Source organism: Pteropus medius, unplaced genomic scaffold (genome assembly GCF_902729225.1).
Source record: "Pteropus medius unplaced genomic scaffold, Ma_sr-lr_union100, whole genome shotgun sequence".
Classification (NCBI taxonomy): Eukaryota; Metazoa; Chordata; class Mammalia; order Chiroptera; family Pteropodidae; genus Pteropus; species Pteropus medius.
Window position 1 is genome coordinate 527,864 of NW_024343104.1, and position 17,641 is coordinate 545,504.

Genomic DNA, 17,641 nt, shown 5'->3' on the forward strand with positions numbered 1-17,641 from the left:
CTGGGGCAGTAAGAGGTAAACCCTAGGCTGGGATCCTCAGACATCAGGGCAGAAAGCTTAGGGCACAGGCTGTATCTCAACCTACTTAGACTCTCTTTCAGGATCATAGAATCCTTGAGACTCACTTCTATCTTCCTGACCTTGAAGCAAACCTGGCCCAACTACTTCTTAGATAAAAATCTGTTTCATATTTAAAGACCTCAGTAAGAAGCTGATTCTACAGTCTCCTTCCCTTGGTAACTGTTCCAGTGTTTAATAAACCATATTGGCTAAAAGTCCTTTCTCATAGCCAACCTAGATGACTCCTTAATTGAAGCCTATCTCTGTTTTAGGTCTTGAGTAGAGGAAGAGAGAGTAGTTGGCTTCCATTTGTTAGCAAACTTTCCCAATGTTCAAAATTGCGGAAGTTGCCTGCCTAAGAGGTTTTGGCTTAGGTTTCAAGATTATCCTTCTCTCTGACTGTGAAGGATGTAACCAGAGTTAACAGCCCAATTTTAGAAATGTTAGTAGTAATAGCAAATCACTCTGCATATAAAGGAGAAGAACATGTCTGAGTTTTACCTCCAGCTCCAACTCAGACTCTCATCTAAACCTACACTCAGAATATCAGAGTGGGAAGGGACCCTAGTGGTTACTCAATGTGCCAAAACATTGGGATTATCTTCTCCTCCCCCTGGCTATCTCCCTCTCTAGCCCTTTTTTCTCTGCCTGAAAACTCCTTCAGAAGTAGACAAAAATATCACCTCCTACATGAAGCCTACTCTGAGATCTCAGGAAGAATGAACTATTTCCATTTCTATTTGCCACCATGATTTTTACATATCTCTAGTAAAACATGAATGAAATTGTATTATAAGTATTCATTTAAGAGTTTCTCTCTCCTTTCCTTCCCCTCTCCCTCTCCCAACATCTCTACTCCTCCACACTTCATATTAGACTTTGAGCTCCTCCAGAGAAGAAACCATGTCTTAATTTTCTTTGTATTCCCACGACTGACATAGTACACATTTTCTCTAATCCCTACCCCCAAATTAATGAAAAATAATTTTTCAGCTGAGAAAACTTAGACCAAAAATATTAAGCAACTTGACCACAAAATTATATAGCCTGTCGGTGGCAGAAACGGGACCAAAACTCAGGCTTTCCAATTTTGTATCTAATTCTTACCTCTCTGCCTCACTTTAGGGCTCCTCATTATTGCTTCCTGATTGTCTTTAACCTAGGCTTCCTCCTCCCAACAAACCCTTCCCACCTTCTGCTTCTGACGTTACACCCTGTTCCAGCCCTCACACCTACATTTCCCATCAGCCTCTAACCTTAAGAGGTAAGTCCTCTTCCTCCACTTTACTTTCTTTTTATACATTCACATCCATCCATCCTGCAATCCATCCAGTGCTGACTTACCTTGCCTGAAAACCTCTCTGATTAATTCCAACTCACCCAACTTGATTTCCTTCAAAGTCACCAAGCTTGTGTTTACATTGTCCCACTGAGTTGTGTCATGTACTCCTTCCTAAGCTCTTTTTGTTCTATTTCTCCTGTTTTGTCTCCTATCATTTTCTTGTAAATCAGGAGTTCCATGAAGAATCCAGGTACTTCACAATTTGTACATCTATAAATTCCTCTATACACAGTCAGTCCATGTAAACAGACTTGCCCAAGAAGCAACTCAGGTTGAGCTTTGATAGGAAAGAGCTATTGTCTTAGACTCTGGACCACATCTGGCATGCAGTAAATCCTAAATAGGTGCTGCATTTGTCAGTACTCTTTTGAGGGGATAGTAAAGAGGTGACTCAGACATTGAATTGTGAATTGGGGGAGGGGTTGAAGGTAAAGGCCCTTTAAAGGCCCTTTCCAATCCTGAAAGGTATGAGCCTCTGAATAAACACCCTAAAACTTTACTTAATCTTCTTTGTATCTCCCATACCTGACAGTATAAATGACCCCAATGATTTATACGATAAATGTTTTCTTCTGAAAGTCCTTACCTGCCTGTTGAAATCTAGGCCATTTCGATCATTTCCTGTAAGAGATCAAAAAAAAGAAAAAGAAAGAAAATGTTAGTTGCTAGCAGGAATGGAAGAGACTGAAGTTTAGAGGAAAAATAGGATGTTTTGGAGAAGTTTTTCTTTATTTTGAAAAAGAACACCACTTTCCCTATGGCTAGAATCCTCCTGCTTACCCTGCTTTCTAGAAAAATCTTTGAAAAATCTCTTCCAGGGAGGTGGATAATCAGGGAAAGAGTAGACTGATTTGTACAAACTCAGAGTCCCCTGGGATCAGAACTTGCCATACCAGAGTAAGGATTCTGCTGCACTCTCTTAGACAGAAGCCATTACAGACACTTTCATAAGTAAACAAGGAATGACTAGCCATGAATACTAAAGGAATTGCCCTAAGGCAAGAAGTGCTCCCTCATCCTGGCTCTCCAGGGGTGATGACATCTAAATCAAGTGAAGTAGACAGGTGTGAATCCTGTTTCTACCCACCCGCTAACTTTCATTTCTCGTTTTGTTCATCTTTTTGCCTTTTATAATAAATGTTGGGTTGAAAAGTAAATATGTGTTTAGTAGAGAAAACTTTTGTTAAAGTATAAAGTAGCAGAAAAATCCCAAAAGTAGGATTGCTGAGTCATATGGTAGATCTATTTTTAATTTTTTGAGGAACCTCCATATTGTTTTCCATAGTGGCTGCACTAATTTGCAAACCCACCAAGAGTGCAGGGGTACCCTTTTCTCCACGACCTCATCAATACTTGTTGTTTGTTGATTTACTGATGATAGCCATTCTGACAGATGTGAAGTGATAATTCATTTTGATTTTAATTTGCCTTTCCCTGATTATTAGTGATGTTGAGCATCTTTTTATATGTCTATTGGCCATCTGTATGCCCTCTTTGGAGAAATGTCTGTTCAGGTCCTCTGCCCATTTTTAAATTGGATTGTCTTTTTGCTATTAAGTTGTATGAATTATATATTTGGGATATTAACCCCTTATTGGATGTGTCATTGGCAAATATCTTCTCCCATTAAGTAGGCTGTGTTTTATTTTGTTGGTGGTTTGTTTGGCTATGCAAACTTTTTAGTTTGATGTAGTCCTATTTGTTTATTTTTTCTTTCCCTTACCTGAGGAGACATACCCCCCAAAATATCACTGAGAGCAATATAAGAGAGTTTACTGCCTATGTTTCCTTCTGGAGTTTTATGGTTTGGGGTCTTACGTTTCAGTCTTTAATCTTTCTTGAGTTTATTCTTATATATGGTGTAAGAAAGTGATACAATTTCATTCTTCTGCAAGTGTCTGTCCAGTACTCCCCAAACCATTGATTAAAGAGACTATCTTTACTTCACTGTATATTCTTGCCTCCTTTGTCATAGATTAAATGACTATATAGGCATGGGTTTATTTCTGGGCTATTCTGTTCCACTGACCTCTGTGTCTGTTTTTATGCCAGTACCATGCTGTTTTGATTACTATAGCTTTGTAGTATAGTTTGAAATCAGGTAGTGTGATACCTCCAACTTTGTTTTTCTTTTTCAAATAGCTGTGGCTATTTGGGATCTTTTGTGGTTCCATATAAATTAAGAATTATTTGTTATAGTTCTGTGAAAAAAATGCCATTTGTATTTTGATAGGGATTGCATTGAATCTATAGATCGTTTGGGTAGTATGGCCATTTTAACAATATTAATTATTCCTATCCATGAGCATTCCTATTCCTTCCATTTATTTGTATCTTCTTCATTTCCTTCCTCAATATCTTATAATTTTCCATGTATAGGTCTTTTACATCCTTGGTTAGATTTATGACTCAGTATTTTATTCTTTCTGATGCAATTGTAAATGGGACTGTTTTCTTAATTTCTCTTTCCAGTAGTTTATTATTGATGTATGAAAATGCAATCAATTTTTGAATATTGATTTTGTTTCCTGCTACTTTACTGAATTCAGTTGTAATAGTTTTTTGGTGCAATCTTTATGATCTTCTCTATATAGTTCATGTCATCTGCCAATAATGAGTTTTCCGTCTTCCATTCCAATTTGGAAGGCTTTTCTTTCTTTTTCTTGTATGATTGCTATGGCTAGGACTTCCAATACTATGTTGAATAACAGTGTTAAAAGTGGACATCTTTGTCTTGTTCCTGAGCTTCAGGAAAATGCTTTTCACCATTAAGATGTTAACTGTGAGTTTGTTATATATGGCCTTTATTATGTTGAGGTATGTTCTATTTCCACTTTGCGGAGACTTTTAATCATAAATGTACACTGGATTTTGTCAAATGCTTTTTCTGCATCTATTAATATGATCATATGGTTTTTATCCTTCCATTTGTTTATGTGGTGTATCATGTTAATTGATTTGCTGATACTGAAACTATCTTGTATCCCAGGAATAAATCTCACTTGATCACTGTGTATGATCTTTTTAATGTATTCCTAAATTCAGTTTGCTAATATTTTGTTGAGGATTTTTGCATCTGTGTTCATCAGGGATATTGGCCCATAATTTTTTTTAATAGTATCTTTGTCTGATATTAGAATCAGGGTAATGGTGGCCTCATAAAATGAGCCTGGGAGACTTCTCTTAAATTTTTTGAGAAGGACAGGTATGTAATTCTTTGAATGTTTGCTACAATTCACCTGCGAAGACATTCGGTTCAGAACTTTTATTTATTGAGAGTTTTTTGATTACTGTTTTCATTTTGTTAGTAGTAATCGGTCTATTCAGAGTTTGTTTCTTCTTGATTCTGTATTGGAATATTGTAAGTTTCTAGAAATTAATCCATTTCTTCTAGATTGTCCAATTTGTTGGCATATGATTATTTGTAGTATTTTCTTATACTCCTTTGTATTTCTGTGGAATCAACTGTCACTTCTCCACTTTCATTTCTGATTTTATTTATTTGAGTCCTCTCTTCTTTGAGTCTAAGGGTTTATCAATTTTGTCTTTTCAAAGAACTAGCTCCTAGTTTCATTGATCTTTTGTATTTTTTTTTTTAGACTCTACTTTCTTTATTTCCCCTCTGATTTCTATCATTTTCTTCCTTCTACTTACTTTGGGCTTTGTTTGTTCTTTTTCTAGTTTCTTTAGGTATGAGGTTAGATTGTTTGTGATTCTTCTTGCTTTTAGACGTAGGCCTGTATTACCATGAATTTCTCTCAGAACTGCTTTGGCTAAGTCTCTTAGTGTTTTTGTCATCATTTGTCGCGAGGTTTCTTTGTATTTCTTCCTTGATCTCTTTGTTAACCCTTTCATTGTTTAGTAGTATGTTATTTAGCCTTCAAGTTTTTGTGTGTTTTTCAGGTTTTTTTTTTCTTGTAATTGATTTTTAATTTCATTGTGATCAGTGAAAAAGGATATGATTTTAATCTTCTTAAATTTATTGAGACTTGTTTTGTGGCCTAACATGTGATCTTGGGAAATGTTCCATGTATACTAGGGAAAAAAAGTATATTCTGTTGCTTTGGGGTGAAATGCACTAAAAAAATATCAATTTATTCATCTTGTCTAATGTGTCCTTTAAAACTGCTGTTTCCTTGTTGATTTTCTGTCTGGAGGATCTATCCATTGAAGTCAATGGGGGTGTTAAAGTCCCCTACTATTACTGTATTACTATAGATCTCTCTCCTTATGTTTGTCAGTATTTGCTTTATATACTTAGGTGCTCCTATGTTGGGTACTGTTTACAAGGGTTATATCCTCTTGATGGATTGATCCCTTTATCATTATGTAATGTCCTTCTCTGTATTAGAGCCTTTGTTTTAAAGTCTATTTTGTCTGATATAAGTATTGCTACCCCAGCTTTCTTTTTCATTTCCACTTGCATGAAGTATCTTTTTCTATCCCTTTACTTTCAGTCTGTGTGGGTCTTTAGGTCCGAAGTGGGTCTCTTGTAAGTGGCATATGTATGGGTCTTGTTTTCTTATCCACTCAGCCACAGTGTCTTGATTGTAGCATTTAATCAACTTATATTTAAAGTAATTATTGATAAGTATGTAGTTACTGCCATTTTGTTATTTATATTTTGATTTTTTTCTCCTTCTTCTTAAAGAAGCCCCTTTAACATTGTTTGTAATAGTGGCCTGTTGGTAGTGAACTCTTTTAGCTTTTTCTTGTCAGGGAAGCTCTTTATCTCCTTCAATTTTAAATGATAGCCTGGCTGGGTAGAGTAATCTTGGTCGTACGACCTTGCTTTTTATCCCTTTGAATATTTCATGCCAATTCCTTATGACTTGTAAAGTTTTTGTTGAGAAATCAGCTGACGGTTTTATGAACTCCCTTGTAAGGAAGTAGGTGCATTTCCTTTGCTGCTTTTAGGATTCTCATTTTGTAGTTAACCTTTGGCATTTTAATTATGATGTGTCTTGATGTGGGCCTTTTTGGGTTCATCTCATTTGGGACTCTCTGTGCTTTCTGGACTTGTATGTATATTTCCTTTGCCAAGTTAGGGAAGATTTCAGTCATTATTTCTTCAATTAGGTTTTCAATTCCTTGCTCTCTTTTCTTTTTGGTACCTCTATGATGTGAGTGTTGTTATGCTTGATGTTGTCTCATAGGTCCCTTAAACTATCCTCATTTATTTTGTTGTTCTTATTGGGTGTTTTCTGCTACTTTGTCTTCCAAATGGTGATTTGATCCTCTGCTTCATCTAATCTGCTATTGATTCCTCCTGCTGTATTCTTCATTTCAGTTATTGTATTCATTTCTGACTGGTTCTTTTTTATAGTTTTATGTCCCCTTTTTATGCTTACTATCTCTTTGTTGAAGTTCTAAGTTTCTTGCACATCCTTATAACTAGTGTTTTGAACTGGTCTATTGTTTGCTTTCATTTCCTTTAGTTCTTTTTCAATTTTCTCCTGTTCTTTCATTTGGGACATGTTTACTTTTTATTTTGGCTGTTTTTCTATCTTTGTTTCTATTTATTAGGTAGATCTGCCATGTCTTCCCCTCTTGTAGTGCATGTCCTATAGGGCCCATTGACACAGTCTCCCTGATCACGTGAGCCACGTGCTCCAGGAGTGTCCCTTGTGTGGGTTGTGTGTGCCCTCCTGTTGTAGTTGAGACTTGGTTGCTGTTGGCAGGCACATCATTAGGTGAGACTGACTCTTAGGCTGACTTATTGTGAGAATTGGCCATGACCATGGCATATGAGCTGCTATGCAGGAACTGACCCCACAGAGTGGAATTTGTCCCAGTGGTCTCTGGTGCCTGCTGAGACCACCCTTTGTGTGTGATGCTTATAGAGCTAATCAGGTGGTGCTCTGTTGTGGTCTGAAGTTGGCCACTGAGTATGCTGGTTCTGGGGCCTCTTGGGAGGGTCTCCCTTGCAGGCCAAGGTTAGCCACTGCTTGTCAGCAGACCAGGGTTACCTGGTAGGATGTACAAAGTGATTCACATTGGTTGCTGCCTATGCTGGACCTGGATGCATGTGAGAAAGGCCACACTGTGAATCGAGGCTGGCTGCTACCAGTACTAGGCCTGCAGCAGCTCAGCAAAAGGCCCAGGGCACCTTGAGGCCTGCCACCGCCTGCCAGATGCCCCTAAGGTTCAAATAATGAAAAAGACTTGTGCAGTATGTGAGGTGGGTGAAACAGGCAGATGGTGTTCACCAGGTTAATGCAGATTCCAATTTGGCACCAGTAGTGAGCCCAGGGCCACTCAGCAAAACTCATAGAGCACACCAAGGCCAGCTGCCACCCACTTGGGGCCCAAAGACCCCTAAGAATTTTCGAAGACTGCAGTGTGGGTCAACGCCAGCTGCCCACTGCAGAAAGAGCCTCAAGCACATGTGTGTTGAGTGTGGTGGGGTCCCATGACATCACTAGGGTAGAGTGAGTAGAGTTTACCAGGTCAATGCAGATTCAGATTTGGCTGTGTGGGAGGAGGGCTCAACTCAACACAGGGACAATGGTAGCTATCCCTTCAGCCCTCACTCTGAAGCCACACAACTCAGTCATTCTCTGTATGTCTCTAGCACCTCAGGAGCTGCTGTTCCTCCACCAGAGCCCAAGATAAGTGCCTGGGAATGAAAGAGTCTGTGCATGGGCCCCTTAAGAGACACCTGGTTTTCCATCAGACCTTTGTCTCACTGTACAAACAGAATCCCCACTGATTTTCACAGCCAGAAGTTGTGGGGGCTCCTCTTCCTGTGCTAGTGCTCTGGACTGGGGAGGCTGGTGTGGGGCTAGGACCTCTCGTTCCTTAGGGAGGACCTCTGTAGCTAAGATATCCCTCCCAATTTTCAATTGCCATAAGTGGGTGTGGGGCCAGCCCATTTCACATCTCCACCCCTCCTATCAGTCTCAGCATGGCTTCTTCTTTATCTCTTTAGTTATAGGACTTCTGTTCAGCTAGTCTTCAGGTTATCCAGGTTGAGTGTTCTATACTTTAGTTGTAATTTTAATGTGGTCACAGGAGGAAACAACCACAGTGTTTATATACTATTCTATCTTGACTGGAATCCCCAGGACCCAACCTTTTGAGAGTCTAGGGAAGATCATTCCAGAAGGTTCAGGACCTAAGGCAAAAACAGGCTTGCATGCTGAGAAACAGTAATGGGGCTAGCATGGCCAGAGAGAAGTAGATGAGGGTAACCGGTGAAGAGATGATGTGGATTGATGGTAAAGATTTCAGCTTTCATGCCAAGGACAATGAGAAGTAATGGAGGGTTCAGAGCAGAGTAATAACATGATCTGATTTAAGTGTTTAAACCTGCAGTAATTCACTGTAGGGGGTGAGAGAGTGGTAAGAGAGACCAACTGGGAGGCTATTGCAGTGGCTCAGGTAAGAGAGAGCAGTGGCTGGATGGAAGGGTAGCAGAGAAGGTAGTGAGAAGGGCCTAGATTTAGAATTTGTTTTGAATTGATAGCTAACAGTACTAGCTGATGGATAGAAGGTGGGGTTCAAGAGAAGGTGAGGATTCCTTGGGTTTGCCCTTTTTTCAATGGAGTGAATGGGGGTGCCATTCCCTGGTATGGTGGTGATTTTAGGAAGAATAGGCTGGTAGTAGAAAATCAAAAGCTACATTTTTAGACAAATTAAGCTTGAGATGTCAATTAGGTATCTCAGAGGAGGTAGGAAAATGAGTTTGGGCTCAGGAGAGGTGTCAAATCAGAAGTAAAAAAGTGGGTAGTTATCAATTTATAGGTGGTATATAAAGACATAGGACTCAGTGAGGTTACAAAGGAACTGCATCCAGATGAAGAAGAAAAAAAGGTTAAGTTTGGGATAATGATGAAGAGCCAGCAAAGAAGACTGAGAAAGACTAGGCACCAAAGTAGGAGGAAGACTAGACAAATATGGTGTCTGGACAGCAAGAAGAGAAGATGTCTCCAGGAGGTAATAATATACATGTGAACAAGACCTAGAAAGTGAGAGAAACACTGCTGGGCCAACACAGTTGAGCTTGGAAAGATTCACCATGTTTGTGGACAATTAAAGAAGATCTTTGCTTTTGATTCCTGTGAATGCCATTATCATGTTGTTTGTGAGATCCAAAAAATGAAAAACATGAGCAAGCAGAATTCAGAGATTAATTTTAAAACTCATCAGCCAACAAAGCTAACAGTTTCTCTTGCCCAGAAGTTTTTTCATGGTCTTTCTCAAGAAGCCTCTTATCATGAGGATGCACCTGTTGCACTTGTAGTCTAGTGATGGAGTTTCTCTTTCTCATAAAATTCATTCTTACCTGCATTGGTATCTCTGCTTAATTTTCTTTGAATCCTGGGATAACTGAATGGTTGGACTGGAGATGCCCGGGCCAGCCAGGGCCTCCCAGGAGACTGACCTCATAACACTGCAGGAGACCAGAGAATGGCACATAGCACAGGGCTGGACACTTAGTAAGGGCTCATTTCCACTATTCTGATTCTGTTTCCACTGCTAAGCAGGTAAGTGTATTCTCAGGAGACATGGCTTTTCTCATGGCTTACTACCTGTGAGAAGAAGCTCAGAGCATTTGGGGGTCTAGACTGAGATTTATGATATAGTCCAATAGAGACATCAGTTAATATCTGATGACACTGTTGATTCTCTATCCAGATCTGGCTGAGGGGGAACCATCTCAGCCCTCATTTTATTGCTGGGTTTGTTCCTGCTTTTCTCCTATGGTCAACTGGACTTGTTCCACCTGGCACCTTTTCTCACCAAGCCTATAGGAAGGGCCAGGAAGATGTTGCCTGGGAACTCTGTATCAAGATCTAGCTCACTGAGGTTCTACTGCTGCCCTAATGCTCTGGATTGGGAGGTGACTGGCGAGTCATTCCCAGGACTCAATTTATTCATCTTTGGAATAGGGAGGAAAGTGCTCCTCTTTCCCAGAGAAAGGAGGGGATGCAATAATTACGTTGTGTGAAATACTGGTCCACAATGACAAGAAATTTCTTTTTCTGTCCTTTTAAGATGTTATATGGAGGAGCAGCAGGCTATCCTGGGAGGAATCCTGGATTTGAAGTCAAAGGACTGGAGTGGAAGCCTTGGCTTCACCACTTACATGCTGTGTGACCTTGGTCAAGGCAGGAAGTTCTAGAGCCTCAGCTGTCTCAATGGCAAAATAAGGTCATAATTCACATTCTAGCCACTTCCCAGGAATATGGTAAAACTACAGTGAGATAAAGCCGGTGACCACGCTTTGTAAACTGGGAAGTGCTAATCAATTGTGGAGCTGGGTTCTAGACATCCTGGGCTGTTTCTCAAACAGGTTGAGCCTGGTCCTATGTTAGGGACTTTGTACACTCTGCTCTCTGACTGGAATGCTTCTCTTTCCCTAAAAAAAATACACCCTTGTCCTCCAAAACTCAACTTGAATGTCACATCCTCCATGAAGCTTATCCAAAGCAAAATAAGGGATTTCTGCCTCTGTGTTTCCACATCCCTTATTTCTATCTCTTACAGCACATATCACATTTTTTAGCGTGTCTGTTTCCATCATGTGTGTGTGAGCTCCTAGAGGCCAAGGGTATTATATTATATCTTATTCATTTTTGTACCTTGAATGCCTAAAAGTGTCCAACACTTAGTAAGTGCCTAATGGCTCATGTTTGACTCAAATTACTAAGAAATTGCTACAAAAATGAATCTTCTATTCAGAGCTAAAAAATGCAGGTACCACATTTGCAGAAATCTGAACACATTCTATTTCCAAGCTCTGGCTCCCTCTTTAGAAAGTGGTGGCTGCTTGCAGAAAAAAAACAAAGCAGGACACACACACATATGGAGCAGTAATCTTTTAGAGTTGGAAGAACACTGAAGTCCAGCCTCAGAGGGGAAGCACCTTGCCAAAGTCATACAGCCTCAGAGAACCTGAATCAGAACTAAAGCTTGGATTTCTCAATGCCTATATACTCACACAACTTTCCCATTAAATGCATTGCATCCAGTGTCTAACACAGAGAAAACCAATGATTAGACTTTAAGCAGCAGCTTAGGGAAATAAACAGGATAGATAATGATTGAATTTGGAAGTGATTCAAAGCAGAGAGGGAGATTAATACAGAAATCTGGATAATGGAATCAGGATTAGAAAATATTTTGGTGGCCAGAATCAACAAGATAAAATGTAATAGGAATTAATGTAAATCCCTGCATTTAGGTTAAAAAATCAACTGTATAATAAAAGATAAGGGAGGGTGAACTATACACTTAGAAATTGTTAAGAGGGTAAAGTTAATGTTTAAACTTTAAGTTTTATGTTTAAATTTCAGTTTATGTGTTTTTTAACCCCAATAAATTTTTTTTAAAAAAAGTAGACTAAAGATTTTTTTTTTAATTAGGAAATTCTGTTTAGGCAAATACTCTAACCCAGAAATCTATTTTTCTAATTCATATTGGGTAGTAAACTGAAGTAGTCAAATTGCACAAAGGTATGCCCTAACTTTAAGACTATCTGCTCAATATGATCTAGCAATCCTACTTCTGGGCATATAGCCAAATGAAAAAAGGAAATCAAAGAGATATCTGCACTTCCATGTTTACTACAGCATTATTCGCAATAGTCAAGATATGGACCCAACCTAAGTGTCCATCATCAGATAAATGTATAAAGAAGATATGGTATAGTATATATACAATGAAATATTATTCATCCATGAGAAAGAAGGAAACCCTATTCGCAACGACATGGATGGAACCTGAGGTCATTATGCTAAGTGAAATAAGCCAGACAGAGAAAGACAACACTGCATGCATACATGGTATCACTTATATGAGGAATCTAAAAAAAAAAAAGTCAAATTCATAGAAACAGTAAGTAGAAAAGTGGTTGCCAGAGGCTGGGCATAGGGAAATAGGGAGAGGTCAGTAAGAGGGCACAAAATTTCAGCTATAAGATGAACAAGATCTGAGGATCTAATGTAAACATGGTGATATAGTTGATAACGCTGTGTTATATAATTGAAATTTGCTAAGAGAGTAGAACGTAAATGTTCTCACCAAAAAGAAAAAAGATAAATATGTGAGGTAATGAATGTGTTAATTAACTACATAGTGGGAATCCTTTCACAATGTTTACATATAACAAATCATCACAATATACTATCTTATGATTTTGTTAATTATACCTCAATAAAGCTAAACAAAAGACTATCTGCTACAATGTGAAGTCTAATAGTTTCTTCACTAATACCAATAACCAACCTCAAACTGTCACTAACAATAGAAATAATCATAACTAATAAATATCGGGATTAAAAATTCAAGTGTGCATCAAGTTTAAGATACTTGTCCATCAAAATATCTATACTCTATTTTACATTTTTAAAGATGCTAAATCTCCCAAAGGAATCTAATATGTCCCCCCCAAAACAGAAAATAAGAATGAAAAAAAAAATGTGTATTGGCAGTCATTATTTAGAAATAAATATACTGCAGTTCCTTAAGAGTAAGGGAAGATAGGGTACCTTGGTGTTAGAGTATCTTATGTGAAAAAGAAACAACAAAAAAGAGAGTTTTGGTTGACTAAAGCTCAGTATTGGCCCAAAATGTGCTGCACCTGGGTGCTTAAAAAGCTAATGCTATCCTATGCATTAACAGACATGCAGATCATTGAAGATCTCTGATTGACAGCATCAAGCCCAGTTTAGGGTACCATTTTTTAAAAGAGACCCCAATGAACTGGGCAAAAAAACACAAGGACCAAGATGGTAAGGAGCCTAGATATCACAATAGATGAAGAAAGGATATTTAGCTTAGAGAACACTTGCCTTCAGATAAAACCTTCATTGGATTGCCATGAGAAGTAAATGATTATTTAAGTGTGATAATGGCATTGTGGTTAAAAAAAAAGGATAATGCCCTCATGTTTTAGAGATGCATATTGCCATATTTAGGACTGAAATGTTATAATGTCTATAATTTACAAGAAAATATTCTAGCAACAAGAATGACGGAAATTTTATGGTTATTGAGAGTAGGTAATGAATATGTGGCTCATTTTATTTGTCTCTACTTTTGTGTGTGTTTGAAAATGTCCACAATAAAAAGTTAAAAACAAAATATTTCAGAAAAAAAATGGATGGAGCAAATATGGTAAAATGTTAATAATTATTAAACCCAGGTGATGAGTGTATAGTTGTTTGTTAAAGTGTTTTCTCTCTTTTCTGTATGTCTGAAGGTTTTCAAAATAAAAAAAATTTTAAAAACCGTTTAATAAGGAAATATTTAAAAGCACTTGGCATGGTGCCTGTACATAGTAAGTGCTTAAATAAATGTCAGTGGATTTTTCCTTCCTCCCCAAATATTGACATGGAAGCGAAGTAGGCTTAGCCTGCAGCTCCAAAGAGCAGAACAAGGGCCAATAGTGGAAGCTGCTGGGGAGTAGGTTTCTCCTCACTATAAGAAAGAATTTCATAAGAAGTGGAAATGCACAGCAGTGAAACCTACACGTTCACATAGACAGAGTTCCCCACTGCTAGGAATAGTTGAGCAAAGGCTGCCTATTTCAGGGATGTTACAGAAGTGGTTTTAGAATTAAGGGGCAATTTGATATATCAAGAGGGGGATCTCGGGTGACCTCTAAAATTCCTTCCATCTCTGAAGTCTTAGGGTTCAATGCAAATGACTGAAATGTACCAGAGCTTTTTCTTCCCCTCCCAGAAGCCAGTCATTGTCTGTAGCATGTGCATAGAGAGGCACAGGAAGGACACTCTTCACCATTTCCCTCTGTCCTTTTTGTTCTGCACACAAATAAAAGATTAGGATGCAGAGGGGAAAGTAGGGAGGAAAGAGCTCACAAAGAGGCTTCAGAATCTCATATTTAAAGATCTAGGGGGCAAATGAGATCTGTGCCAAGTGGGAAGGGCACTAGTTGGGGTCTCTCCAGGTCTCTTTGGTTCTCTTGGTCCCCTGGAAATCACTGGGCCATGAGGTCCCAGTAAGAAAGCAGGAGGAGAACCAATACCTTGGAACCCTGGTTCATGGGGTTAGGAAGGACCCCAGGAGATCATCAGGGCTAGTTCCCTGCTTTAGGAAGATGAGGCATTATTATTCACTCCATTTTACAGATAAAGAAACTGAGTCTCAACAAGGTTAAGTGATATATACAAAGTGACAGAGCTTTTAAAATATGAGCATGTGTTGGGAATGATCTCAGGGGGAGACGAAACCCATGTCTCCACCACAATGTGGTATATTCTTCCCCCTCTAGCATGAATCCATTGTTAACATCTAAGGACTCTATCCAAGCCTCAGCTTAGCTCCCACCAATTCCAGCATTTCCCTGGTCCCACATTGTACCCAGACCTGTTCATCTATATCCAAGAGCTCTCCACAATGTAAGAGGCCAGGGCTGCAGGTAGAGGGAGTTGGGTTAAATATGAAGACCACATCGCCATCCATAGAAATATTGGATTTAGTGATCAAAAGAAGGTAAAAGCACATTGAATTAGTGCAGAGACTCAGGATTCTGCATAGAATCTTCTTAGGCCAGGATGGCCATAATACCCAGTGGAGTCCTGATGAGAAAAGCCAAGGGAGGTGCCTGGGAGTCAAGAGCAACTTCCAACACTACCTCTCCTCCCATGACATCTGGTGGGTACCAGGTCAGCAGTGCTGAGCTGCTTGGCCAGGACCCCTGACCAACTAGATGGTAGAAGCCCTTCTGGGGCCAGCCCTCTTCTTTCCCACTTCAGCCTGCAGCTTCACAGGCCCTACTGATTTGCATAGCTTTGGCAGCACTGGGATGCAGAGTTTGCCTGGGGAGTAATTCTCTGGGTGAAGGAGGTGGAAGTACAAGAATGGAAAACTGTTCAAGCAGGATTTTTCACTTCTGCCTGGTAAACAATGCAGAGAGCAATCGGCAATAAGGCTGTATCTCTCCCATTACTGGACTGCTTCTCTTCTCATCAGCTCCACTCCCAGTATAACCCAGTAAGACTTCCAGTGATACTTTATGACCTCTTGGCAACTTGCTAGCACTTCCTCAGATAGCAATTATTAGTCACCAGTACCTTGGAGATGCTCCTGGATAGGCAGCCATCAGAGCAAACCAAGAGACTTCCCAGTGCAGTCATTTAAACCAGTCAAAACATTTTTTTCCAGGACCCAACAAACACACCACGCCTATCTTTTTTTGTTACTTAACATTCCTCTTAGGAACTGGGAAGTGTTGCCTAATAGTCAGAGTTCTATGTAGCAAATATGAGGTAAACTGATCCTGAGGGTTACTTTAAAAGCTGTTTTATACTGGACTTCAGGCAAGTGGCTTAATCTCAGTAGCCTTCAACAAAAACATTTCTGTCTGCATTCCTGCTACCTCCTTTGCAGCAGTGAAGAAATACGCAGGAGGAACCTAGGATAGCCCCTGAAGCCACCTGAAGAACAGGACGCAGGAAGACCTGTGATAGACTGTGGGAAGAGCACTGGCTTAGGAGTTGGAAGATCTGAGTTTCAGTTCTCCACTATCTGAGTGTCCTTGGTCTAGTCAATTTACCTCTGAGGATGTAGATAGCAATACCAAAAAATGTAGCATGTATGCAAGCCATGCCCATGGATCCCTGTATCCTTTTTCTTAAACTCAGTGCTCAGTGACTACCACCTATGATCAAGATCAGCTCTCCTGAAGAAACTCACTTACTACTCCAGGACAGGATGCTCTCTTAGGTTCCCTCTATCTCTGACAGTCTGTGGATTTGGGAGTTTTCATGATTTAAAGCTTTTCCCTCTCTACTCCAAGGGAGAGAATGGTAGAGTAAACATGACCGACCTCAGGGCTTCCTTGAGACATGGCCTATGTGAGTGTCCTGATGACTTTTCTCTATATGCATAGTCATGAGATTGAACGCCAAGGCTTTGCTCTCCAGTCTCTTCCCACAGTTATCAGGAGCCTGGGGTCATGCCACAGAGGACACAAGGCATGCTGTGACACCCTTTTGCTAAGAGAAGTCCAGCATCTTCCCAGCTTCCCTCTGAAATTCGTCATGTAATTCTTTGATAAATGAAAGGCTCCTCCTCAAGGACTCCTAATTATTTAGGAAATACAATCCCCATTTCTTCCCAGTCTGAGATATAGATGGGACTCTCTGGGCTCCCCTGCATTGCTTCCTTATCTCTTGCTAGACACCCACTAATGCCACAGTCATGACCATGGGAACCCAAAGGGAGCAGTGTGGTCTGGGGCCAAACTGAAGAAGCATCCTGGCAATCATGCCAGGTTCCAGAAAAAGGCCACTGTGAAAAGGAATGGAGCCAGAGGACCCAGATTCCCCACCAAAACCTCGACTCATAGTTCCCTGACCTTGGGAAAACAACAAAAATCCAACTTCACAGGAAGAGCTTTGTCAAATAAACCCAGAGTTCTGGTCACACCTAATACACATCTCTCAGAGAAGCACCTCAGCTACTATTTTTCCATCAGATCTTTTTCATGTTCGAGGGGACCACAGAGATTCCTGACACTACACATGCTATTTACAAGTGAGAAAACTGAGTTCCACAGAGGAGAAGTGAGTAGCTAAAGGTCACATAGGCAACAAATAACAAAGCAAGAACAAACCACCAGAGTTCCATGGGCAGACTTGATTCTCTTCACAACAGCGCACAGGGTTCTTCAGCTGTCAACTTCAGACCAGACAGACTCTCTCTACCCCTCAACCAGCCTTGGGAGAAGAGGTTCAAAAAGGCTCAAAGTCAGTAAGAAACTGAGTGCCTCTATCTTTGTCTTTTTCCCAGGATGAAGTGAAGCAAAATGAGAAGGGGTGGGAGAGATCAGGGCGGGCTATCAGAGTCGGGTATGCGGTCAGGCTCTGGTTCTCATGTGGGCACACAAATGTCCTCTGTGCAGCTCAGAGGGGCATATGTGTAAGAAGAAGGCTTAGCTAGAGATGTTATCTCACATTTGTTGAACAACTCACACTTCCGAAAGTTGCCACAAATATATTCTCATTTCATTCATTCTTCACTACTTGTTTACAGATAAGGAAACTGAGGCTGAGTCATGGCGCCAGAGCTGGAAGGAATGTACTTGGATCTCAATGTCCTAGCCCCAGGGCTAGTGTGCTTGCCAACACACATGGGTCATGGTGACATGCACAGTGCACTTTCATACCTAGTTCTTATTTGATCATTACCCAACCTGTGAGGTCTACAGGGCCAGAATTACAGAACTCCTGTTTTGCCAGTGAGTCAATTGAGGCCCAGGGGCTCAGC

At 40.0% G+C, this 17,641-nt stretch overlaps 1 protein-coding gene across 1 annotated transcript in view; it reads right to left on the reverse strand.

Moving 5' to 3' along the window:
- POU2F3 (POU class 2 homeobox 3) overlaps window positions 1-17,641 on the reverse strand; it is a 74,704-nt gene that overhangs the window by 40,947 nt on the left and 16,116 nt on the right. Inside the window, exon 3 of the mRNA XM_039867073.1 lies at window positions 1,989-2,023. Coding sequence (XP_039723007.1) covers window positions 1,989-2,023 — 35 coding nt within the window. The remainder of the gene's footprint in view (window positions 1-1,988; window positions 2,024-17,641) is intronic.